Raw genomic sequence first — 26987 nt, 5'->3', positions numbered from 1 at the left:
TTTAAGTATTATTACTTTAATATTTATTACAATATGTATCACATAATAGATGCCATGAGCAGCCTGGCAAATAAGCAAAACTAGCATACAGTTTTATATACACTTTTCTTTAAAGTGTATTGCATATTTTGAGCTGTGATTTTACAATATAGTATTTTGGGAGGATATTCTGCTTCAGGAACTATGCACAGAACTGTGGATACGACTGAAGTTTTTCATCCTAGAAGTAAACACATGTAGGCCAACAGGATACGGACAGATAAAGAGACACACTTGTTAACTGGGAGGATATTTGGAGAGCAAAAGGCTTTGGATAAACTCTAGAAAAACTAAATCAGAGCTGGAGTGCTATAAGTTGTTAGAGTATTTGACACCAGGAAGCATGCAGAAGATTCCTCTTACTATAACAGACACCTGGACCAGCTTTACAGTCCCCCACCTCCCACCTCAATTATTGAGACATGAAGGATTAAATTAAGGAAAAATTCAAACATTACATGACAATCTACAAGAATTGCAGATGAGCCATTCATAAAGGTATTCTACAATCATTAAATAATATTTTAAGTATCTTAAAATTATTACAAGTAAAGAAAAATATACTTGATTAGAAATAGCCATGATTTTCCTTTAAGTTTTGGTAAGAGGACCATAAGACACCGTTCAGTTTAGGTGGAAATGAAAGTCTGATTTTATTTTTTTCCTGGGGAATTCATGCCATCAGTGCATATGGCTTCATTTAATGACATTCAGCTATAACGATTCTGTATAATTACTGGCCTACATAATGCAATTCTCCTGGGATGCTAAGAGAAATCTGCACAATCATCAGGAAGGACTTTGGGAATGGGGGTGGAGAAGAAAAATAAAAAACAGCCAGAAGCTCTGCTGTAAAAGTTAATCACTATAATTTACATTTTGCCACCAATTCTCAGGTACAAGTTCTTTTATGCACCATCAAATGATCTGAACACTAATTATCGCTCCTGTCTTCTACAGACACAAACACTCTAATTTGTGGTTATTTTCTTTTCTTTTGTCACTGAGTTCTTTTTAGGGCCAAATTCCTTTTCTTCTTGCTCAGAAACCCAGCTCTAAAGACATTACAGACATTCTGGCATCCACAGGCAAAAGGTAAAAAAGTGAGAAGCAACAAAGGATAACAATTTAGAAACTGATAGAGAAACACACCAATTAAGCTGTTCATTTCTCACAATAAGTAGCCTTGTTCAGAATCACCCTTTAGTGTCCCCTCCTTCACCTCCCTGAAGCAGTCAGCTGTGGTTACATTTCGCAAGTGCCAGTTTAACAAGCTTCCATCTCCAGAGAAAGAGCTATGCAAGATTTGGGAGCGAACAGCTGGACCTAAGGTTTCCTCAGGTCAGCACTGCTGTTCAGTGTGCAACCACCAACCGAGGATGCCATGAGAAACAAAATGAAAGCTTTTTAGCCCAGACTGTGCCTTTGCTTTATTGTGAGGCATCAAACACATGTTCTAGTCTTCAAAAATAAATAATAAAGAAGGAACACAAGTCAGTCTCTTTTTTCTCCACCAAAATAAACATTGTGGGTGCAAGGATTGCAGTACTTCTCAAGTATCATGCCCCATGTGTTCTACAAATTGCTACTACTCCTTATTGCAAAGAGCTGCATTTTTAACATGTGATTTTTAAACGAAACTGAAAAAACCCGCCAACTGTTTTCTCTAGCATGACGTCTAGGGAACCTTAATCCGGAAATTTCAGTAACAGCCCCCCCCCCAAACATGCAGAGAATCACTTCAGTACTATCAGAGAAACATCACGTAAATTAATCCAAGTCAACCAGAGAAAATACCATGTTTGGAGACACAATGCTGTCACATAATAACGAGACAACATCCTGGACTTAAGTTTTCAATCAAGTTGCAAAGAATATCCATGGAAGACAAAAATGAGAGCTGTCAGGGTACGCCTGCCCTGCAAAGATACATTTCCTTCTATTAAATTTTCTTGACTTTTCTACTGAACTAACCCTATTTTGTGCTCAAAGAAGAGGAAACCAGCATCTCAGATGTACAAAGGCACCATTCCCATTAGGCACACCTTTACAATAAAGCTTCCAAGAGTTACATGTAAGTTTTCCAGGCTTCTTTGAGTCGCTTCTGAAAAAATCCTTCCAAATGGAAATGTTACTGACAACTTTATTACAATCAGCATTTTGTATAAGAATCTCACATTTAATGCTACTGCTAGTTACATTCAGACAAGTACCACAGGGCAGATGGTAAATTCTAATGAATGTTAAAAAAATGCATATAAACATGCTTGTCTTAAAATAAAAGGTATAAACACCTGTAGATAACCACCATATAGATTTTTACCTTCAAGAAAGGGGCGTATGCTAACACTGCCCAAAATCTAAGTAAATCCCTCTGCATAGTGTTTTCTACAGACTTGCTTAAGTCCTTCATGCATGCATAGCTACTAGAAACACCAGTCTCAAAGACCTGGGTGGGAATTATACCAACTGAATATGAGCTTTAGTGCCAAAAATGGCCAACCAAGAGAGGCAGAAAACCAGACCAGGACTACCATTAAAGATTACTTAGTCAAAATTACCATGACAAAGTACATGGAGACCAAGCACTACGTTACAGTTTTTATGACAATCCCCTATTTGCAGCTACTGTATGAGGAGTTGTTAAACTGTCTCATAAACATCTAGCCTTGCATAAATGTAGCTTTGCTCAAAATGATTAGTAAAAATTGCTTCAGACTTCCAGTCTGTAGGTATTTTAGCTGCACACTCAGAACAGAGGTGCCTTAAAAATAAAAATGCAAGTCAGGCTCTACAAGGCCAACAAATTATGATGATCACATGTCTTCCTTGAGAGCTGTTTTTTTTTTTTCTTGTTGCTAGTATGACACAGTATGAGTATTTTTTCAAAAAGCACACTGGATACTTCTTGGGAAATGGGTTAGGAAAATGGTCTAAAATATTTTCTGCCTCTAGCAGCTCTGATTAACTTGTAAAGTGGATATCTTCCATCTGAGGTGTTCAAGCACATTATACGCGTACTTGATATTGCCAATTTTACAAGTGGCAAAACTAAGGGAGAGAGGGAAGGTGATTGTAATGTGTCATACCCACAAGCTTGCAGCAGAATGAGATTAAAATCTACATGCTAGCACTCCCAAGCAACTTGCTCTCAGTATTGATCATATTGACTGCAAGCAGATTTCTAAATAAAAAGACTGAGGAAAAAAATGCAAAACATCTGAAATGTGTACTTGCAAGACTAAAAAAGAAACCCATATTAAACTGTTCATTAATAAAATGGACTGATCTCCTTTCTGATCACATATGAACCACAGTTGTTGCAAGATATTCCTTATGAACACATCAGACACATGTCTGTCTTACATTAGTTTAGTAGCAGCAGTACGGAATATGCTCTCAAAGACATTCTTTAGTATTATAAGCAGTAGCAGATGCGAAGACTAAAGGTGGTCTTAATTTTCAAGCTTTCTGCACAGTAAGATCTTTCAAACCTCTCTCTTTAACATCCACTTCTCACTTCTGACAAGTTAGAGTGAGAATGGGAAAATGAGCGTGGAGGGGTCAGTCTCATAAGAGGTGAAAATTACCTTGTATGTGAGACAGCATCACTAAGACTATAAGCACTGTTCTCCCTCGTTAAAGGATTGGAGGCTGGTTGACTCTTGCTGTGAAGATCCAGGCTCAGTGAAGACTCAGTCTTTCGGTCCATGTGGCTCTCTTTTTCTAATGTTCTGTCTGCAATGGAGACCACTTCGCTGGAGCTATGCCACAGAGGTGCCACTTTCTCCTTTGTTAGCCCTGTACGGGGAGATGTTGCTGCTCCCAGGGAGGCAGTGCTGCCGTGGCTAGGTCCGTAGGAAGTGGTATCTATGCCACTATCAGCTGAAGTCCCTTGAAGGTAGTTGTAGCTGTTCAGCTCTGATTCGGTGCGCTCTCCACTGTCATACCATTTCTCATCACTGTGAGCACTGGAGGCATTGCTGGAGAGAGTATTGCTGCTGGAATGGCTGGAGTAGTGGCTGTCAGACTACAGAAGAAAACAACAATCCAAAAAAACCACACCTGTAGGTTTATTTCAGAATTATGGCAAAAAGAGGAGGAAAAAAATGGTTACACAAGTCACCACTGCACAATAGGAGCTCTTCTCCCTTGAGGTATTGGATAGATACATTGAGGAGACTAATAAACGCTAAAAATTTCATTCCAACACAATGCATATACTCTGTTCTGGGTACACATAAAAAGCTTTCATATGGATTTGAAAGCCATGTCTTAACTATTCAAGGAAAGCCAGAGTTGTTTGTGGTTTGTCCCAAAATACTTGACACCATTTCCTTTCAAGCACAGTTCTGCTCAGCCCAGTCCAATGAAATTGGCTGAGCTGTGCAGACTTTGAGTTGGTTTATAACTACTATAATTAAAAATATTCTAATTTTAAGACTCCAATGTTTTACAACATGAAACATAACAAATCCACAGAAAGTGCATATATTATTTTAATAATCCAATTGCCTATCAAAAGGTTAAAGTAGGGCAAAATAACCACTGCTCATCCTACCCCTTTGTAGTAGGGTATATCTCCTCCTCGGCAGGAGTGTCCTTTGCAAATGACCACTGAAATGCCACTTAACTAATCTGAAATTGTTTTCCAAAAGGCAAAATTGCAAGAAAGGAAGCTTCAATGCAATGCTTTTAAGCTGTCCTATCAGGGCATGCCAGTGTCTGCCTGGTCTGTATCTTCTGTCCATGGTTACAGCTTGCTGTTACGAAGAAACTGAACGCCCTCAATTCCATAGTGGGTGGAATACCCCATTACAGGAAGAATTTCTTGCCATACACTCATCATTGCTTAGTAGCTCACCTACCTTTGGGTATTTATATCCATGTGGATTCGTCAATTTTAGTTTCCATCTACAGAATTTATCTAAGTTCTGATCATCTATATAATCAGAACTGAAGCAGTTTTTCAGTAGGCAATGGACTTGTTTGGTGACCAGATGGCCTAGGAATAAGGGATGGGATGGAAAGGAGACTTAGAACCACCTTTCCTATTTGTCTACCTCTGGAGGTTCACTGAACAGCCATGGGCAGAGATCCGAGCCAAATACAAAGATACTGTTTCTGTTTTCACTGGAAAAAAGGGAAAACAGAGAATGGATGTATACCGAGAGCAAGAAGTCTCAGCATCCACGCTTCTTATTGTACTAAAGCAAGAATTGACAGAAAAACAGGAGGAATATTAAGTAAGTTGATCTGGACTCCTAGTTATCTCCAATTAAAGTTACTGCTCTTCATTAGGAACTACATCACTCCCCCCATCCATCTGTTCACATAATAAAGATTTTCTTTAACAATGACTAAATGAGAAGAATGCAAGCATTAATAATTCCAGTGCTGCACTTTGCATGCAAGCTAATGAGTTATGTATTACATCATTATACGGTCAAATACATCTCATGGAAAACAGGTCAATCCAAATATAAAAACTAGTTTGTGCTCCAAAGAATATGAAGACAGGTGTGGAGATGTGGTAGTGATGTTTTGGTGCTTTGTTCTTGGTTGGTTTTTGGTTTTTTTTTTGGGGGGGGGGGGGAGTGGTGGTAGTTTTTTTTTTAAATAATAAAGATGTGCTGTTATGAATTAATAACCTAAAAGCAACACTGCCAATTGTATTGAAAGAAGAATGCTGGTAAGCAGGAGCAAGTAACAGGAACTAATTAAAGACTTTCTCACACCTAAATAAATGCAACTAATACTTTCAGTATAATCACGCAACACAACTCCATCTTTTAGCTGATTGTACAAATAAATAAAAAACCAAGCCATACAGCTTACTGAGTAATTTAAAGTTTAAAGGGTGCTTTTTTCTTTTATTCTAGTGACCTAAGTAATTTTCAAGACTTTTTAACTTTATGAGCATTACTGCATTTATCTATCTCTCTGTACGTAAATCAGGAAGTAACAGTCTCCAACAAGGTGTGCATTTCTAACTCTGCAGAGACAGAAAGGCAAAATTTACCATTTAGACCTTAAACATGAATAAAACAAGAAAGATTTTTTTTTTCAGCAGGATTCCAGCAGACCTTTCAGACAAAGTCTTCCAACAGCATGCAAGGTAGGTTATGGAAAGGAAATAATAGTTACACTAGATGAGGAAAATGGAGAAAATACAAACCCCAAAGCAAGATCACTATTCTGTTTCAAAGAAGCAGCTTTCTGAGTGTTGCATTATAAAATATATCAGTAAACTTTAAGTCTTGTATGTGAGGCCTAGGAAGAGCTTTGTAAACTCCCACAAATCCTCTACTTATCACAAGATAACAGATAAGAAGTTGCTGTTCAACTGGCAACAAAACTTTATTAACCAATAAGTATTTCTGTAGGCTGTGCTTAGGTTCTGTAGGATTCAGGGAGCAACAGGTCTGCTCTACTGCTTCCTCCATGTTCTAGTAGGGAACAGGGCTTGAAGATTTTTTTTTCTTTCTTTTTTTAACTGACACTCTAAATATAACTTTGAACAACACTTTTGGTATCAAGAGCTTGTGGAGCAAAGGCAAAAACATTAAATAATTCCTTTTTTAGGATAACTTACATGACCCTGCTTATTTGGAGACAAGTGAACCACAGGATCCTGTCTCATCAGTCTTCCACTGGGGCTTTCTCTGAAGGATGGCAGTACTTTTGATACTGCTGGGAGATGGCATGTTGGTTCTGCAATACAGCACACAATGATGTACTGAAGAGCATATGCAGTGCAACAAACTAAGAAAATGTGTAACCTAATTTTACACTGCAATTTTTCCAATACTACCATTAGCCAAAAACTTTGGATACCTAATACAAAATTCATTCCAAATAAAAAAAATACATATTGTGACAAAACACAGGTAAGTGAGGGCCCATTCCTGCTTGGCGTAAATCAGTAAGACTTCACGAAAAACCAGCAGCCACCATCCTGACTTTTGTTAGGACAACTTGAATGGTATCATGCTCCCATCGTCCTCCAACAGCACTGTATCAGAGCATTAAAGCAGCGGAATATTCATTTTCACAGTGTATTGACATTGCATCTCTATATGCACATTGCCTGTGGGCCAGAGATTAAAAAACCCAAAGATCCACATTTCCTTAAATTGTATTCTACACAAGGGAGGGCAATAGCAAAAGTCTACAGCGATCACTTACATGAACACATTTTCTCCAATACAACTACTGTGCATATTTCTTGTCAAAGTTAAGGTGAGTTAAATAAACATTTTCTAATTGAAGAGACAGCAAAAATGTGTTGAAATCACAATATCCCCTTAAAAATTGCTGGCTGTGAATGTCGAAACTGCACAGATGTACACAAGGAATACTTATTAAACTAAACCTGACAAAATTGGATGGAATTCAAATCACTTGTCTTACATGGACACTCATAGGGGTGTTCTTTGCCAATTAAACTTATTTTTTTCCAGGAGATAAATAAGGAGGTCTAGACAGTGTTCAGACACAGCCTGTCAGGTAGGTAATTGCCTTTTCAGAGCCCAAGGTCAGTATTTTAGAAGAACCTCTCTCAGTTGTGACTTCTTACATGTATTTTCCGTCCTGTGGTTATGCAATGTTCTGCACTTCTAAAAGTGCTGATTTTAAGTAGAATATGTGCTTATTATGAACATCAAGTACTTGACAATACCCATGGTAATTAGCAGTGCTTTCCCCAACACAGCTACAGTTTGTTCATCTTCATCTGCAGCATTACTAGCTTTTACAAAAACAAATGAAAAAGGTTTTTTTTTTAATATAAAAAAATAATAATAGTAGAAAAACCCCCAAACCCAAACTTGATTCCCCCTAGCAAGCGGTAGCAAGCAGTGTCAGTGCACACAGAACAAAGGTCTTCTGTAGCTAAGAATGGGCCAGGAAGGAGTGAGTGTGTGGATTCATTGCACCTAATGCCTTATTTACCTTGAGACAGATTATCCCAAGTGGAAATGTGCTTATTTGTCACAGAACCAAACTTTCACCTAGATTCACCAGACTGGCAATAAAGTCTCCAGTCAGAGATACAGCTTCCAACTGCAACTCTACGAATGTAGGACAATACACAAGAGATAAAATATAGGGATTATATATCAGTATGCATTTCTCAGCTTTTGCCAAATGCCGGAGCCATCTCTTCTACCACACAATTTTTCCTGTTCTTTTTGGCCTTATTTATTTGTTTTGCTAATATGGTGACACCTGACACTGTAGAACAGAACTTGCTGGCAGCTCCACTCAGTGCCAGCACCAACACCCAACTGTTCGTCTGCAAAAGTAATGCTGAGCAAAAGATCAGTTTTAGATTTGTCGTCACCATCACACAGTATCAAAACATATGTGATTAAAAATCGTTCTGTCAAAATGAGAACTGCAGATCAGTATAATCACAGCTTTGTAGTGAGAAGTATGGGGGGAGTTGTGACAGAGGGACTGACAGATGGCTTCAATAACAAGGCACAGCTCACTGAGGTTGTGAAGGTGTGTGAACAAAGTACAACTCCAGAACTTGAGGTTGGCATGTGCCTTAGCAAACTCCTGCTGATCTCCCTGAACCCTATTCTGTGTTCAACACCAGCCACTTACATAGAGCAAAAGCTGTGATGCAGTAAAATGATCTATCTGTATGTGTAATAGAAAAAGTATTAAATTGTTTAATCTATGGTAACAAAGTTAGAAAAAACCCATCTAGCAATTTTGACCATGGTCATCACATTAGATCAATGCTGTTTGTAGACAGGACATTTCCACTGGTGTCAGTCTCAATGATATCCACTTGAGTCAAGCCATAGCTGTAGCAAAAGGTCTATGTGCAAAAACTTCAAATGAAGGCTTAACAATGCAAATTCTCAGCACCCAGCTGTTTTATGTAGTTAATATGTTCCCTCAGCTGACAGCTTAATTGCCAAGTGCGATGAAAATGTATATGCTGGTGGAAGGTGATTACCAAGCTATAGATTTACTTCACTATTTAAACTTTAATTGCATTTTTTCCATTTTGTACATGGTATTTTTATAGCTTCAATGATCAAACAATCAATTTGCATTTATATAGCACCATTTGAAAGGGAGCATCACAAGCACTTTAGACAAACTAAGCAAAAATTAAACTAAGCCAAGTCACTCGGGAGAGTAGGTGAGGTCAAACAAGTCCTCAACAGCAAGACAAATTAGTAAGTGTGTCTACCCAACTGCTTCTAAAAGGGCAGAGTTTTTCAGGGTAAGAGCATTAAGGTAGATTTAGTCCCACAATCAAATGAAGAACTGAAATCAGTTCTTCCTCAGGTGATACTGGTAGGTCTCAAGGAAACAGACTGCCCAAGCTAGTACATGTTCCAGACCTAATTATTCATCCTGATGAACAAGGTTAACTTTCAAAGACACTGAAAAAAACGTGCTTAAGAGGGTTCTTGCTCTGCATGGAGAAGTATTGCCAAAGTCACCTTGTGGTTAGCACCACTTGCTCACATTGTAAAGAATTAATTACCTACCCATCTGGTCAGCGATACTATCCTCACTTCTTTGCCAGCTGGGTGTGGATTTGCCGCTACCACCCATATCTGATTGCGTGTTCTGCCTGTCAATGGAAGCAGGGGATCTACGGCTAATTCCAAACCTGTTGTAACACCCCAAAAAACAAAGCAGATAATGATTTTAAACATGCATAAATCTCACATAAGGGAAAAAGAGCACTTCTAAGAAGCTAGTGGCAAACAACAGGGCAGACCAATGCATAGAACAACTGCTTAAGGGATTTATATGGCTTCTCCATTTAACTTTTGTGGCAGCTCTCAGGACCCATTTAGCACCTTTAATGCATAAGATTACAGTACACATTAATTTATTGAGCATCTTTGATCAAGAACATCTGGTTACAGTACATGCAATTAAATAAAAGAGACCAAAACATCCAGAAATAAAATTATTAGTCTTCATTTACATAGATGTTTACATGGAAAGGTGACCAGACCATTACATGGTTACAGAAAACTGACCACAATGAGTAGAACTTGAAAGTCTGGGTAAAAGTCACATAGGGAAATGAGGTGTGTTTATTGGGAAAAGATACCAAGGATGGATCCTTTTAATTGCGAAAGCATTACGTCAAACTAGTCAAAGTGAGCATCAGAAAGTTTGTTGGGACAATCCCATGGATCTCAGCCACTTTCCTGGGTTCTAAGCAAAAGACTAGTAAGGTCATACCTAGGTGGTACAGACATACATGTAAACAACATAGATTCATTTGGGACAATATTACACTGCCAAATATTTTAAATAAGCGTTTATAAAGTTGACTGTATTGGTTATGGATTCCCAAAATGTGGGGGTTATAAATTCTGTAAATTATTAAGTTATTTGATCATAAAATAATTTGAGTGGACTAGCGTAAACTAAATACAGCTGTAGGAAAGCAGCAAGACATGTATACCTATTGCTGTAGAAGAAAGCATACAGAGCAAAAGGAAAACTCTGTTCAATGGACTTTGTAAATCCTGCTAGATTAGTCAGATGAAATTTGGAAGCTCAATAAAGACATAGTAAACTTAGGGGAACAATCTAATGATAAAGGAGACACACAGTGTCTCTGTGCTGTACCGAAGTTTACATGCCTTCATATGCCTAAAAGCCTGTAAGAGTTACATCTATAATTCTGTATTACATATAAAACACAAGTCTATAAGAATTATAGTTGGGTTCAGCATTAGCAGATCAATCATTAAGAATTCATCAAGAATAATGCATTTCTGAGGTTGTGTGGGGGTTTTTTTGTTTGTTTTTTTTTGGTTTTTTTTTTTTTTTTTTTTTTTTAAATCAGACATACCCCAAAGGAAAAAAAATTCCCCAAACTCTACATGCACACAGTAACACACAAAAGAATTACAACAAGCTGATATATCATATATCTATCAAGGAGTTTCTCTAGCTTTAAGTGTCTAACATAATAACAGAAAATAAAATACCCAAACTGCGCTTTCTACTCACTCTACTAGCTACAGACTGCCCCACACGACCTCCAGTGTAAAACAGACATCTGCCCAGCTGTCAGAACAAGCTCAATGTGGTTATCCCATTTGAAAGTTCATATACTTGTTAACTCAAATGAACCTGCTGAAGAAACATCATATGACTCAGAACAACAAAATCCCACTTCCATCCTTAAAGATAAGCAGCTAGAACATGCCTGTATATGCAGCACAGCTCCAAAATGTCACATTTTGAAATTTGGACCTTCTAAATTTTACCCAAACATGACCCTACTTCCCTTTTGTTCACCGCTCCCTGGTATAGCCAACATACAGTTTGATGAATAAAAAAAAGAGAACAAAACCTGGATATATCTGCCTTCTGAATACAAACAATTTAAACTGAAATTGCATGAAGTGAGTAATGCTTTTCCTTTTTTATTCACACAGACTAGCTAGGATTTCACTTAAATACCTAAATTAAACATGACGAATCAGTACCAATTCAACAGATGCATAAAAAGTCTGAACACAACATTTCAAAAGCTGATTGATCCTTTAAGCACTGATCTGACGTAATTTTTGAACTTCTAAGACTTGTATTTTGGGAAGATTATCTTTTCATGATAAAATAACTAGAAGTTTGTACCTAAAAGAAAAAGTCAAAACCCCAAGAAACCTTGATGCAATAAAGTCGCACTGCATCAATGTTTTACTTTCTATGCATTGCCCTCTTACCTAAACTCCATAATGTTCACCTGTATAAAATCAGTCAATTCTGCATTTGGCACATTTTATGATGTGGGATCTTTTTTTCAAGATTAGAGATATACAAAACCACCATGTTTCTAATTTTATTTCATTAAAATCATTGCTCTACTAATTGAGCAGCAAGAAATGTCTTTAGATTGCCTTTTTTACAGGAATTGGACTATTTAAAAGCAGGAATAATAAATGCACATGGTGCTATACTCTATGCTGCTTAAATATATAGCCCATTAGGGTATGTAGGAATGAACCCAAAAACTCAAAGGAGAAATCTATCTGGATTAAAAGAACAGTGAAATTGTTTAAATATACATTTTTTATATATATATATATATGTGTGTGTGTCATAAGAAGAAACTCAGTATTTTGGTATTTTTGAATTTCATTTTTACATTCTACAATTATTTGTTACATATATGTACTTACAGGGAAACACAGGATAAGTATAAGAAACACACATACATACATCAAGACCAATCTGGATATTCTCAAAGGCAGTGAAGTTTTTGCCTATACCCAGCTTAGGATATGGGCCAATAATCTAGAAGAGGCAGCAGTTACTGCTCTTACCGGTGTCTGACAGAAGTTGGACTCACACCCATGCTTCCAGTCATTTAAGTTTCACAAACTTTCCAAATCTGTCATATCATGCAATAAGAAAGAAATGTATACACAAATTATGCAGTTGAGATTTCCTGCACTGGGAAATCTCAGGGACTGGCATACCTAAAGCACACTGGAGCCTCACCTCGAGAAGATTACCTTCAGGACATGGTGCCCCTTGGCCCCTACTCCAGCCCATCCTTCTCTGCAACATCTTAGCAATTGAATGCTACAATATCTCTCCCCTATTTTAACAACATATGCGGGTTAATCACTGACCAGCACTACCTGGTACACCCAACATCCCTACATCTGGCGATCTGGTGTCTCAGACGAATCTCAACAGAAGCTGCACATGGAACTGCAATGATTTTCAGTAATGCGACAGACATTACTTTGCTTATTGAGGCAAGGTAAAGCTTCCTTCATAATTACATTTTTCATGCTTTCCGTTTAGCCTAGCAGAAAATGTTTGGAAAGTCCTGAGTAAATATGATTCATGTGTACAAGGACAGTGTGGGAGGCAAAGTGCTTTTCCTACAAGAATAGAACATAACAGTCAAATAACTGGACTTTAATAAGTGATTTTTCTTTTTTTAAAAAGCATCCAACAGGGAACATACAAAGTTCACGTATTAATTACTTCTTTCATAATTCCATTTAAACAGTGTTTCCTTGCACTAAATTAAAACTTCAAAACCAAAAAGACTGTATAAGCAAGGTTTCTAGGACACATCTCTTTGCTGAACTTGCAAAATGCTCAAAGAATGCTGTAGTGAACACATGTGTATAATTAACTTAAAAGATGGAAAAGGGTTGGGATGGGTGCTGGTGTGCTCTGAGGCCAACTCAAAACAAAAACCCCAGCGAGTTTGAAAATCCCTTCCTATTCAAGCAGTTAAGAGTTGTGATGGTCTAAGGACACACAGCAGCAATACCTTTTTTGTAGAGCAAATGAGGTAGTTGGAAAAGAGCAGACAAGCTATTGGGAGCACAAGCTGCTCTTCAGAATTCAAGGCAACATACAAGTGCTGCTGGCATGAATGAGCCAGGAAGTATGCAGTGTATGAAGAGGTTAAGTGCTTTTTCCAGCTGCAGAGCTCTGGACACACTTCTATTTAGTTTCCTTACAGCAAAGTTTAATGGGTTTAGAGCAAATCTCCTGATGGCAGCAGGACTTAAGCACAAACTTAAATAATGACCCGAACAGGCCTGATAGTCTCATGAATCAAAGCCTTCATGAAGATGTGCAGCAGAGAAGAGACGGCCTCTTCAGAAAAACTCAAACTAAGCTGCAAGGAGAAGGACAGGGAGGACAAATCTTCAGTGCTCTGGAGCAAGAAGGAGCACTTGTTCAAACACATGCTCAGAACCACGAGCTGGGTTCTCAGGGCTGACACAGAGCAGTGTCCCCTTACAGGCACCTAAACAGGCAAAAGACAGTGCCTTGTGCTAAGCAGTTCCTGACAACTGGTATTTAATCTTACTAATAATATTTTTTTTATAATAGCGAAAAAGATACTTTTACTTTATAAAAGACCCAAACCAGAATTAATTACACACAATGACCTGCAACGTACTCAGGATGACTTCAGAGGGAAGCTTTGCAGTGTGAACTATCAGCAGTTTTGCCCCTTCATCTTCTCTATAGGAAGTAATTTGGAATGTGGTAGACAGCTCTCCTGCTGCCAATTATTTTTTCCCTACTTGGAGATGCTTGATTTATTGCTCCTTTCAGCGCACTCTGAAAATGATACAGATTTAATTTCCTCCTCTGCAAGTTGCCCCTTACGTTGACTTTGGTTTGCTTCAGAGAGTTTGAAGTTTTCTGGAAAGTTGGAAGAGCGCGCCGTAAAACAGGATGACTGTGAATATGTGAAAAAGATGCTAGCTGTAGATTACTTAACACTTTTGTGCCTGCATGTCTGAAGTCTTAGTTGCACTCAACACTACTTTGCTTCAACTATTAGCACAGAGTGCAAAGTCCCAAACCTATTACTTAGTTTATTTTAGAATCTAAATCTGTGAAATGAAGCAATTTGCAACATGAAACCAGTACCTTTAATGAAGATTTTTAAATACATAACGTTCCCTTTGTATAGTAACCTGAGCAGTTGTAGACTAAGATCAGAGCGAGAGGTTAGGTCGCAAAGGGAAAAGGTGGAAGCAAGGGATTTTTAAAACTGACTTTTTCAAGAAGCATGACAGTGATATTTGAAAACAAACATGTTTTAATGCATGTAAACAACAGCTGACAGGAGGCTGGAAGCTGTCCTTTAGTTTAATATACATTACAACAAATGGAACAGAGAACAAAAAAACTGCCTAAAAAATATGAAAAAAAGTCTGGTGCCTACCCTTCTGGCATAGATTTTTGTCTGTATGTGCCCCCACCAGAGCCAGTTTCACTTGAGGATGATAAGTTGCTTGGAGAATTACGGCACTGTTGTGATCGTGCTAAGGCAATGGATGAAACTGTGACGTAGACATCAGAACCGGGAGACAACCTGTTCAGAGCAAATGAACCAGCTGAATCAGCAATAGCATAACACAAAGCATGATGGACAACATCCTGCAAATTGTCACATCAGCAAACAACATGGCACCACGAAGGCAGTAGAAATTAAGTCAGTTGAAGGATCAGACATTTTCCCCTTATTAATCTATTGGAAACCATGGAAAATCAGCTGTAAAAAGCTGGATGCAGGGGAGTAAACAAAGAGAGGCAAGTGTGGGAGGAAAATCCCAGCACACACTATGAAAACATCCCAGTTTCTAAAGTCCTGATCTGTTTTTACACATTGCTTGTAATGAATAATGAAGCATGACATTCCTCACCCAAATACCAAACAGAACAAAATATTAACAATTCTCAAAACAAACTCTTGCCTGGAATTTAAACTAACTGTAGTGGCTGTCTTTGCAAACTCTGTCAAGAGTATCAAGCCTATCTCTATGCCACCAAACTTGTCCACATTAAATCACAAGGACTAAAAAATGTAATGTTATTTATAAATAGCTTAACCTCCCCTCTAAAAACTTAACATTCTAATATAAAACTATCTCAACATACCAGAAGTCTTGTTTGAAAATACACACCTGAGTCATATGAAGCCTTCTCCTGTCAGAATAACCGTACAGCAAATAAATGGGCTAGAATTGCAACACATGGGCAGAATGGCTGGAAGCAGCAGGCTTATACTGCTCAACTCGTATATCCTGTTCTGTAGTTGAAGGCTTTTTTAGATCATTTTCTGCTTTGTGCATTTCATTTCCCAAACCCCAGCTGAATTCACTGCTGCTACCTAGTTCTTTGTTCTACTCAGTGGTGACTGAAGGCATTCAGAACTTCTGCAGTCATTTAAATGGAGTTTGAATTATGCCATCCATGAACGTCAAAATCCTACTGTGAACGCAAACCTTTACTTATTTTAACTAGGAAAAAAACTATAACTTACACAAGTTAAATGCAACCTAACTTTTAACATTTAAAAAAATGCATATTGACTTCAGTGAAACACAGATAGTTGCCTCAGTACACAACTTGCGTCTGGGGATTTACAAGATCTTAGCCTAGCCACTTCATCTCTATCTGTAAAGGAGTGGCAGATTTTAATCAGCTCTCACCACAACTCTGTAATAACTTTTAAAGTTCAAAAACTCTTTTGAAAATGAAAAAAATATTGCACTGATTAATGTTACTTATGTATGTGTATCTATCCAAAGAGTGCGTGTGTGTGTATATATACCAAATGTGCATTTGTCGCCCTTCAGTAGTTTGCAAAAAAGCAGTAAACTAACAAAATCTTAAAATGGAAAGAGCAGTAGGAATGGATCAAACATCTTGATCATCTGGAATTTCATAAAGTGCATATGACTAATAGTAACTCTTTTTCCCAGACGAGAAAGGAATGATCTAACGCCTGACCACCAGAAGTACCATACCAAATCCAGTAATTCCTTTCTAGTCTACCAAACTGAATTTAACTTCTCGCATTTATCAAGTAACAATTCTGAAATATTTGATTGCAAAGAACACAGTTCAAGAGTTGGAAACTTGGGGAACCGTGAGCCAAGCAGTTCATTTTCCCAGTGGTACGTTATAAAGAGGAAAAAAAAAAGTTCAGCCAACAAGAGTATGTGCTTTCAATAGCATTCACCCACCTATATAGGCACACACATTTAAACTCAGTTATGCTTGCAGAGTAATACACAGTTTAAAAGTATGAACTTTTTTCCCAATACTAAATCAGAATTTATGGCAAGGAAACAAATTACTTCTCAAATAATTTCTGTAAAATGATTTCCTGTTGGAAAATGCTTACATTTTCACTTCAGATTCAGCTATGCCTCTTCTTTACTTCCTATGCCTTACCAAAAAGCGACAGTGCTGTTCAGAAGGAAATGTCAAGATTGCAGAACTATGTCATGGAGTTATAACTCATTTACAAAGATGAAAGACCTCGAGGGCAAACAGAATTGTATTATAAATGTGGTCTGAACAACAGCAATGAACAACCAGTCAGATAGGACACCCTATTACTTAAAGCAGCAATACATTTTGTTGGTACACTTCACAATAGCACTAAAAAGCATTAATAGTGAAAGACGTTTCATTTTATGTGAAACACATAAATAAGACAAAAGAACTTTAGAGTAAATTAGTTTTAATTGACTTTTTGAGCTGCTTTGAAATCTATTGATGAAAGGCACTTCCCAAGACAAAAGGACTATTGTGTTAGCAGTATGCCCCTATAGTTAAGATATTCTGTGCTTGTCTTTTATTTATAATTAAAAGCCAAACTAAAACAAGCTATTATCTATTTCAAAAGACAGCTTTAACCATTTTGGAATTTCTTCTTAAGTGCATGAGTCCCATAATTGAATTTAAAAATAGGCCAAGCGTCCATTGCATTAAACAGATACAATTACATTGCAGTCAATTGAACTGGGGTTATACCCGGCACGATTTAGTTCTAACTGATCTAGTTCATCCTGAAAGGACTGGCTGAGTCTTGCCAAGTATGGGAAGAAACTGATCTTTTGTGAAGGCAGTGAGTGGGACGGGTGTATGTTTATTTTGTTTAGTATGACAACACAGACATCGAAAGCATCCATCTTGCTCTTAATAAATAAATTTCCATGTCATTAGCTGTAATTTTCCCCATGTCTTCAGTATGCATAGGTATGTAATATACACATCATAAGAAAAATGTCAGTCCAGCATGCTTTGACTATGGCCTAAGGCAGTCTTTAGTCTTTATATGATCACACACAGGTGCCTTCTCCCTTAGGACCTTTGCCCCATGAAGTTTTATTTTGTACTACAACTTCTGCAAGAGCTGCGCAGCTCAGAAATGAAGGAGGCACCAGCTGGCAAAAGAGAAAGGATGGCCTTATAGTCAAGGCATTTCAGTGCTGACTTAGCAAACTGAATTCTTATCTTGCACTTGCTGCAGCACTCCAATATGACCACTGGCATACTCATTAAAGAAAATTTTACATTCATTGTCACTAATTGCAAGTTTTGCAAAGGCCTTATTTGATTCCAAGGCCCAATTTACTCCTGAGCTGAAAACTTATCAAAGCAGCTGAAGTCAACTGAAGCTGTAATTTGAATATATACAATATTAACAATGCTGGGCACACTTCCAAATACGAGATGCCCCAGATAAGACAGAGCAAATGATTAGAACATAATTTCTCTCTCTACCTTTGTTCTTAATCTGAAAAGGGCCAAAGACATCTCCTCTCACACAAGAGTTTTGAAAATTAAGTTTAATTAATACCCGTGAAGCATTCAGAAACTATATGGGCACCACTATAAAGCTTAGAGAAATTAGGAATTAGTAATTGCATCTTTACAACAGGATTTGAGTGCTATCCAGTAAATAAGGGATGAAGTAATGAAGAGGAAAATGAAATATTAAACAGGTCTTCTTTAATGAGCTGCATCCACTGCGTGAACTGAACGAGGCAGATGTCCTCTGTTAAATTCTCGTAATTTAATCAAAGGAAGTATCAGAAAATAAGGTTACACAAGAGTTCTGAATAAAATTGCACAGCAAATCTTAATTCTGGCATGCTTACCTTCCACGTGTTTGATTTTTGCAATCCTGATAATACTGCAAGATGTGACAGTTCTCTGAAAACACTGACTCAATGCTCTCACGTTAAAAAGGAAACCGAACCACTCGAAAAGGAAAAAAGAACATCAGCAATATTGGGGAAGGGGATAGCGAATGAACAGAAAATGTAATTATGCTGTCATATTGTACCTTCTCACACTACACTGTATACCTTCTCAAATATTTTTCTTCAATTTGATCATCAAAACATTTATTACAACAAGAAAAGATACAGAGGCAGGCAACAGGACAACCAGAGGTACAGAATGGCTTCTTTATGAAGAAACACTGAATAGGCTATATGGCTCCACAGATTATAGAGAATTTTATCGTATCTGCTTCAATCTGTCCAAACGTGAATTATATTGGATCGAGCAAACAATGATTACTCATTATCCCTCATGACAAAAGAACAAGCAAGAGACCTGGAACTATCAAGAGACCAATTAGCAGGCACCTGGATGAAGAGATACGATCCACAGCTGTTAAACACAGCAGTACAGGTGCATCCAGCTCCAGGCAAACTTAAACAGCAGACAGCCAGGAGACTGTCAGACCTGGTCAGGAGTCTTCCTTTATACTTGTAAGCATTTCCTATGCTTTTTCCTGGTCCCTGCTGATGGCCAGCCAAACAAGAGAGACCAACTCTTGACATGACACAGCATGGCTCTTCTCAGATGTTTTTGGAACACAAGAGTTTGGCCATACAGTCGGGTGTACCAACAAACCTTTAGTTTTCCACTGCTACACCCAGCTCTAGGTCCTGGTGCCAGCAGGAAATGCATAATATATAATCTCATGTTAGTACATCTTTTAATTTGAAGAATGTTACGAAAACTTAAAAATAACAAATCCTCAAACCCTGTGAGGTAGGCAATGCATGTGCTACAATGCTCACTTGACAGGTGGTGAGATGAGCACAGACACCTGCTTGTTTATATTAGGAAAAACATCACTGATCCAAGCCAAGCAGCAGCAGATTAGTATTTTCATATAATATGGGAACAGTTTAAACCAGAATCTATCTGCAGAAATTAACCTATGAACTACTACTGGCACAGTTACTGTCACTGACAACACACAGCCATCGTTCAAAGAAGTATGAAGTTTTAGGGTAAGACTGTGCTCCGAAGTCCTCGATAAGACTTAAAACCAGCTTTAATGAATATTGTTCTAATACTTCCATATTGTGGAATTTTACAGCCAGTGCTCAACTGCAGTCATGCCGTTCAGTTTTCCATTTGGTTTAAAATATTGACTGTGCTCAGAAATTTTCTAGTTAGGGCCTTGAGCTTTCATCCAGAACAGTACTGAACTGCACAAGTCCAACAGCATGCTTTTCTCACTAGCTTTCACACTTTTCAACTGTTTGTTGAACCAAGTTTTAGTTAAGACTGGTTCCAGCTTATAATAAGTTAATTAAGAAGCAATTACCATCTAACACTATCTCATCTCCTTTCCCTGCACATTTTTTCTTAATAAAGTCTCGAAACCAAGTATAGAAAATACAAACTGAAAATTGGGAGGGGAATAAAAAAAATAAATCAAGGTCTAAGACTACATCTTCTCCAATAACATTAGCTCTGACATATTTCACATATATGTGGTTTATTGTTGTTTTACTTTATGTATCACTGATATTTATTCTGGGTTATAGGCTGCAGAGTGTCCCACGTGGACTAATTAATATTGTGAAAGAAGCCATACCTCGGGACTACTGCATTTATATTGTTAGCTTTTTCAGTCTTAATGTTGCAGTAACATTAGAGATTTATTTTAAGATTTATAAAGTTTTGGGTTATTTTTCCCGCCTACAAATGTGGACATCAATCATGAATACATTCAGGGACCCAGGATACTACGAGAAACAGGGAGAGTTTAAGTATAAGCTAGTGAGTTGGACACATGAAGACAATCCAATAAAGGCAAATTTAAGTACTCTGCTAGTTAGGCACAGGACTGGGCATTTGTCTGGCTTCTCAGAATCAGGGACTGTCAAGCAAGCTACTCTCCCCACCTACTAACAGCAGTCTCCATAGGGAGCAAGATGTTTTTAGGTATATGAAGTGAAATCCTCCTGTTCTCAGGACCGGTAATGCAGCTTTTATTTATTTTTAACATAGTTAAATTGACTAAAGTGGAAATATCAGCAAGGGTAAAAAATAAATTTATTTCACTCAGTACGCACATTTAGAGGCTCTAACTTCATCAGTCAATTATCACTAGTGTGTAATTCAAAAAGAGTTACACCTGTACTCCCTGTACTCTGAGAGCACTTTGTACTCAAAGAGGGAAACACTTGTCTGTTAGGGTGTTTCTGTTTAAATTAAATCCCTCAAATCTTCAGTTTTTTTCTAAATACTCAATATATATTAATTCATGGATTTATTGCTGATATGTTACCATTAAAATGAGTACCATGTCAGGTCTGATACCTCAGAAATATTATAATGCCTCTATGCCATTCTTTGAAATCCCACCTACTAGAGCTACGGCTAATGATGGTTCTGACCTGTGGTCCTGGGTGACTGCTATCATGCTAGTTCTAAAAATCATCTTGGATTCAGAGCTCAAAGAGCCACATGGATCAATTTACTATGGGTTTCTCAGCTGCCATGTCCCTTAAAACATAGATCACAAACTATACATCGCTGTTTCTTAGTGGCAGATGAGATCTGCCATCACTGTCACAGCGCCCAGCTCAATAAATGAAGAACATGCAGTCAAAAGGCAGGAGCACAGAGGGATAAATGCCAGCTCCAGTTTCAAAACAACTAAGTATTACGATCAGTCAAACATCAGCAAGTCTCAACTGTGGCTCAGCACCACAGAAACACAAGTGATAGCTAGGGATATGTAGACCACAACCAAAGATTAAAATTGAGATTGCAGCTATAATTTAGTACTGAAATTATTGATGCTGATCTTCACAGATAGGTTTCCAGCCCCACTGACACTTAGGCAGTACCTTCTTTTTGAAAGTGAAACTCTAATGTAGTAAGAAAATCTAGGGTATCTGTACTGCTTTGCTAATGAGCCATGTCAGGTGTTTTTTTTTCTAAAACCCTTTAAAATTGCTCGATAGAACATAAATGCTGCAGAGACACAGACACTCAGGTAGCCATCTTGTGTACGGTGGGGTCAGGTTTATAATAAGAGGGCTTTTTTTGGATCACAGGGACCACCAGTACAGATCCCGGTACCCATATTACCAGGTTACCCTTGGTCCTCCGTTTCCCCAACCAACTGAGAACTGAGCAAAGAACAAATCGCAGGGAGCAAAGCACAGCGGAGCACCATTGCTGCTACCTGCACCAGAAACACGCACAGATCCCAGCACCTCCCTGATATGTGATCTTTACACTATGGGAAGTATGAAAGTTAGTGGTGAAAAATTAAATGAGACAGTAGTTAAGAGGGCTATGAAAATCTCATCTTTGTTAATTTTTTAGATTTAACACAATAACAATAGAAGTATCTGAGCTTCCTCAAAAGCAAAGCTTTCTTATCATGCAGAGAAAAGACAAATGAGTCTCAAAGTGAGCTTATTGCTTCCCCTCCCTCTAGTATTCCTTTAAAATGACAAAAATATATTTTTCTTTACTTTAACTGGAAACACGTTAACCTTATGCAGCTGCTGTTATATTTAAACTTGATCCAGCCAAGACTAACATGTTTAGCAGACCAGAAAGACAAGAGAGAAAGATAAGAGAGAAGACATTTTTCAGGCATCCAAAAAAATTCCCAGCCAAACTTAAAAGCTACTTTGATAATATACTTTTAAGGGTGAAAAGATCCAATAGAACCCTTTTTGAATAATAATAACAAAAAAATACTTAAAAGAATGTCTGGAGGAGAAAAAGCCCAGCTACATGCCTTGAAAACGAAGGAAATGGAAAGTCAAAGTTTCACTTTTTGAAAACAAATGCTGAGTATATGGAAATGTAATTTTCACTTTGCAAACATTTGTCAGGCCATAACCCCCCTTTAGAAGCATCCAGTGACTGGATAAATCTTGGATGCTTTAGGTATGCAATGTTGCCCACATAGGATTTTATGCACAAGAAAAACACAGTGAATATTACTCCATCTCTCAGTGCAGTCAAAGGCTCACTCTTCTCAGTATGAGTTGTGGAACAGCCAACTTGAGACTCTAGACAAAACTCTTTGGTTTATACCACGAAGAGATGGAAGCGTCTGAAAAAACCAGCAACTCAACTGAATCTAAGCTTCTGCCACTGCCTTAAACTTTGCCCAGGTATTACTATGCCTTCCATAAGTACAGTGAGATTCTACAGCGCTAGAGGGAGAAAAACAACCAACCACCACCCCAACTCCTGTTCCTTCAAATTCAATATCTGCATCTCTTCAGCTGTAGCAGGCAGATATGGCCTAGCCATGCAATTTTTATGTTGGTCCAAATATACCATTAGAGAGCTAAGTCCAGTGTCTCAGTGGCTTCTGCAACCTTTTTCACAGTCAATCTTATCAGGTTGTCTGTGAAATTATTAGAGCTTTCGGTGTTGCAAATTTTCTTTTGCAACTCACACTGATGGGAGCTTTAAGTATACATCAATTGAACTTGCATAAAGCTATAACTGGGGGGGCACACTCTAATCAGTTTGAGTGCAGAAATACGATAGCGTCTAATGAAAAAGAAAGTAAGAAAATGAAGTCCGTACCAATTATTGTAATTTCCTAACAAGGTGTCCCTACTCAGAAGTTTCAATTTCACCTTGGTAATTTCCTTGGTCTTGGCTGTACCATCTCTGATTTATTTTTTTTTTTATCCCCAGTTCTTCAGGACATGAAAAATGCTTTTAAGTTAATTTATTAGAACTCTCTAATTTTTCTACAATATGCATCTTATTTCCACTGCTTTATATTTTTCAGCAACATAAAGCACGATCAGAATATGTCTACAGCTTTTTTTTTTTTTAAGGAATTGTCCAAAATAAGAAATATAAGCTACAAGCTTGTTTCCCTCTACAGATCTCTTTGTAAATGCAGAGACAGTGACAGATTTGTATAGATAATCAAAACAATGACAGTTCATTTGAATACTATCAAATACACCTTCTTCCATGAAAGAATGAAAATACTGTGACAGGATGTGCCTGATACCTTTATCTTAATAATAATCGCTTTCCTGTTTAAAAAAAACAAAACAACAAAAAACCCCAAACCACCCTGGAGAAATGCAAACTTAAAACAATCTCTTCTCTAGCCTAAAAAGTCTGAAAACTCCCCAATCAGATAAATTTGCTTTCTGTGCTAGTCAGAGTTCTCTTGCTAAAACACCTTGTTAGATGCAATTTCTGCCTTGGGAGCTTTAGGCAATTCCACCAAGCCCATAAACAAGCTAAAATTTTGATTTACTTCTTCAAAATGCAGAAGTTCAGGAACACTTAGATCTAAAAAACTTTGACTGTTACTCATTTAAAATGTAAATAACAATACAGCAGTTTTAGAATACCATCAAACACAGAGAAACATAGCCTAACAATCCCATAATACTTCATTTTGTGGTTAATCATGCCAGGAAAGGTATTTCCTTTTGGCTAATGTTTCACTCATATTCATGTTGCCTTTTGACTAATTAAAACCAAGGTAAAAAGCAGTCTTCAGATACTTAGATAAATCTACTGTGCTTTGTTCCAGACAAGATTCTGAGCAGCAATGAAAAGCCATCTGTGGAGAAGACACGTACCTCCGGCTCTCCAGCGGGCGCCCATCACTAGAGATACTTCGGGGGATGTTGGCTGCTCGTTCTGGGGGTGGCATTTTCCCTTCTCCTTTCCCAGAGCCAATCCTAGATGTTACCGGACTTTGTATTTGGGATGGTACCTGAGCCACATGAGGTCCTTGTCCTTTGCTTGCATTTCGCTGCCATTTGTTATTATTTCTGAAGGGAAATTTGAATTCATATGACATTCCTTCATTCACTTTGTATTCCATCACGGGCATACGGTAGTTTTCTGAAGAACTCCTGGAAATGAAGAAATTTAACATGCTGCTATAAAAATTAAAATAAATATATACTGTTCACACAGATAGAAATCTGAAGACAGAAGCTGAATCAGTTCTATGAAACAGTAAATGTAAGATTTTGCTTTTGAGAAACATATGTTTAACAAATTTTGATCTTCTCCATCTGATTACTAGGTTATACAAGCTAAAAAAATCTGCTAGAAGGGTATCTCCCCTTCCTAATTTAAAAAATTAATGGGTTTTACAACTTACCTGCACCCAGACAAATAAGATGTGAAATGTTTGTTCTTTTTGAGATAAATCTTTCTGATGCACAGACATCCATGATAAGACAAGATTTCCATGAAATAATGCATTACACTTTATTTTCAAAGATCTCTGCCTTTGGAGTACCTCAGTTGATAAATTAGCATATTATGAAAACAAAACACTTGCTAAGAATTGTAGATGCCAAGCCCAAAAGATGTCCATTGCTTCCTGAGGATGTACAGGAACAGGACAGCATAAAAACTGGAGTAAAACAGGATATAAGCTAATGCAGTCCACATAAGATGCAAGACAAACTTCTGCATTCGTTTAAAATGAGAGGTTTGGAAAGCAGATGTGACCTTCAGCTTCAGTGAGGATAACTTTGGTATTTCTCTTGACAAATGTATATATCTCTATTTAAGTGAATTTTTTATTGTGATTACTTTATCTATGCACATTATCTATGGGAAGGAAAAATAAACAATCAGTGCAAAATTTTCTACTTCTACCTCTTCCTCTAAGTGATTACACCATTACAGCTGAGAAATATCAATATCTCTTCCCAGGTAAAATACAAAACAAAACAGATAACTTGTTATCTGGCTATGCTGACATTAGCAAGTTGTGCAGTCTAATAGGAGTGAACAAAGCAAAACAGTCAGCACTGAGGTCTTACTGTCCACAATATACACATTTCGTGGTTTTACTTTGACCTACCCTCTAGTCTTCACCTGCAAATTAAATTAGCAGTTTGAAGGCACACGGTATGCTTCTGAAGCACATGTAGTTTAGCATCATCTGAAGGAAATGTTTGTGTGCTCCCAGGCCATTCTGATGTGAACCACTGCATGGTAGATGGGGATGATCAGGAGATTTGTTTTCAAAGTCCACTCACAACGTAACTAAAATCTCGATACCCTTGTTTTTTCTCTTCTTTTCTTTTCATATTTTATGTCTCTGCTATTCTTTCCCTAGTGATCATACACTTTAGTAGTTTGGGTTTCTCTTTTTTTTTGCAGACATAGTTACAGTTTAAGAAGCAAGATGACAAAATTTCATCTTGCTGCTGTGTCCCTACTTCAAGGTCAGCAATCAGTCCACTAAATGAGTTCAGTGGCAATATTTTAATGACCATCTTTTAGTAGAGATGTTACCATAACAACGCCTGCCTCTGTGTCGGGCATTAGATTCTGAATCATGGTATTTGGATATATTTTTGTGTCTGCTGCTGACCTTGTACACGTGAGTGTTGGCAAGTCATCTTATCTAACTGCACCCCTGCTCTTTCTCCAACTTCATGCCAATCAATTCATTAGGATAGGGAATGGTTCTCATATGAATGTGCTATACCAAGCAGAACTGATCTTCATTTTAATTACGGTCTGTAGAAGTTACTGTAGTAGAAATACTGAATGACCTCCAGAGGACACAATGAAAGGACTCCAATTTTGGAAAACTGATTGCCAAAAGAGAAATTGCTTTGTGCAAAGATTTAAATCAAGTCTCTAGTAATATATGTAGGATAGCAACAAATTCAAGACACGGTTCCTAAACCTTAATGATTTTGGATACCAAAAGCAGGACAAAGAGTTGTGTTATGAAATGTTATAACTAGGCAATAATCCACCATGAACATTTGCTCACTACCGGACAACACCACCACTCTCTGATGCTGAGTACAGTATTTCAAAAAGTGCAGTAATTTCTCTTCCTGCTATGGGTTTGGATACACTAAAGCTAAGCCTGCTTTTGGCTGTACTTAATTTAGTTCAGGAATAATAGGATCTGTGCTTTCCACACAGATTTTTCTGCTCTAATCCTTTTGCTATGATTGCAGCTGAACTTTCCATTTGCTCAGGCTGCTAAATACTGTACAAAAGCTTTCCAAATACCTCATGGGTGACCTTATGCCACTGCTCATTTTAATCTCTGACATGTATTCAATTTTCTACTGACAACTAAAGGACAAATAAAACTCCTTTTCTCTCTGTTCCTGTTTTGCTACCAGTTACAAAAGGAGTTAACATGGCTCACAGTAAAAACAAACATCGATTCTTCTTTTATGCAAGTACAAGTCTTTGCTCGGAGACACAATTTCACATCAATGTAATAAATATGCATTTAAGTTCAGCCCCAACCTTAAGTATAGAAAGATTTTGCATCTACCCTGACAAAGATATTGCTTGATTAGAAAACAGCAGTGCAAAACGCTCTCCCA

General features: G+C 37.6%; 1 protein-coding gene across 2 annotated transcripts in view; it reads right to left on the bottom strand.

Annotated features, from left to right (window-relative positions):
• SIPA1L1 (signal-induced proliferation-associated 1 like 1) overlaps positions 1-26987 on the bottom strand; it is an 80228-nt gene that overhangs the window by 16524 nt on the left and 36717 nt on the right. For both annotated transcript variants that reach the window (XM_010566476.1, XM_010566477.1), the window contains exons 9-13: positions 24240-24518; positions 14759-14908; positions 9558-9682; positions 6635-6753; positions 3630-4069 (exon numbers count right to left, since the gene is read on the bottom strand). In XM_010566476.1, the coding sequence (XP_010564778.1) occupies positions 3630-4069; positions 6635-6753; positions 9558-9682; positions 14759-14908; positions 24240-24518 (1113 nt within the window). The remainder of the gene's footprint in view (positions 1-3629; positions 4070-6634; positions 6754-9557; positions 9683-14758; positions 14909-24239; positions 24519-26987) is intronic.

The sequence above is a fragment of the Haliaeetus leucocephalus genome, unplaced genomic scaffold (genome assembly GCF_000737465.1).
Source record: "Haliaeetus leucocephalus isolate CR32 unplaced genomic scaffold, Haliaeetus_leucocephalus-4.0 Scaffold213, whole genome shotgun sequence".
Taxonomy (NCBI): domain Eukaryota; kingdom Metazoa; phylum Chordata; class Aves; order Accipitriformes; family Accipitridae; genus Haliaeetus; species Haliaeetus leucocephalus.
This window is presented reverse-complemented; position numbering and strand designations above follow the sequence as displayed.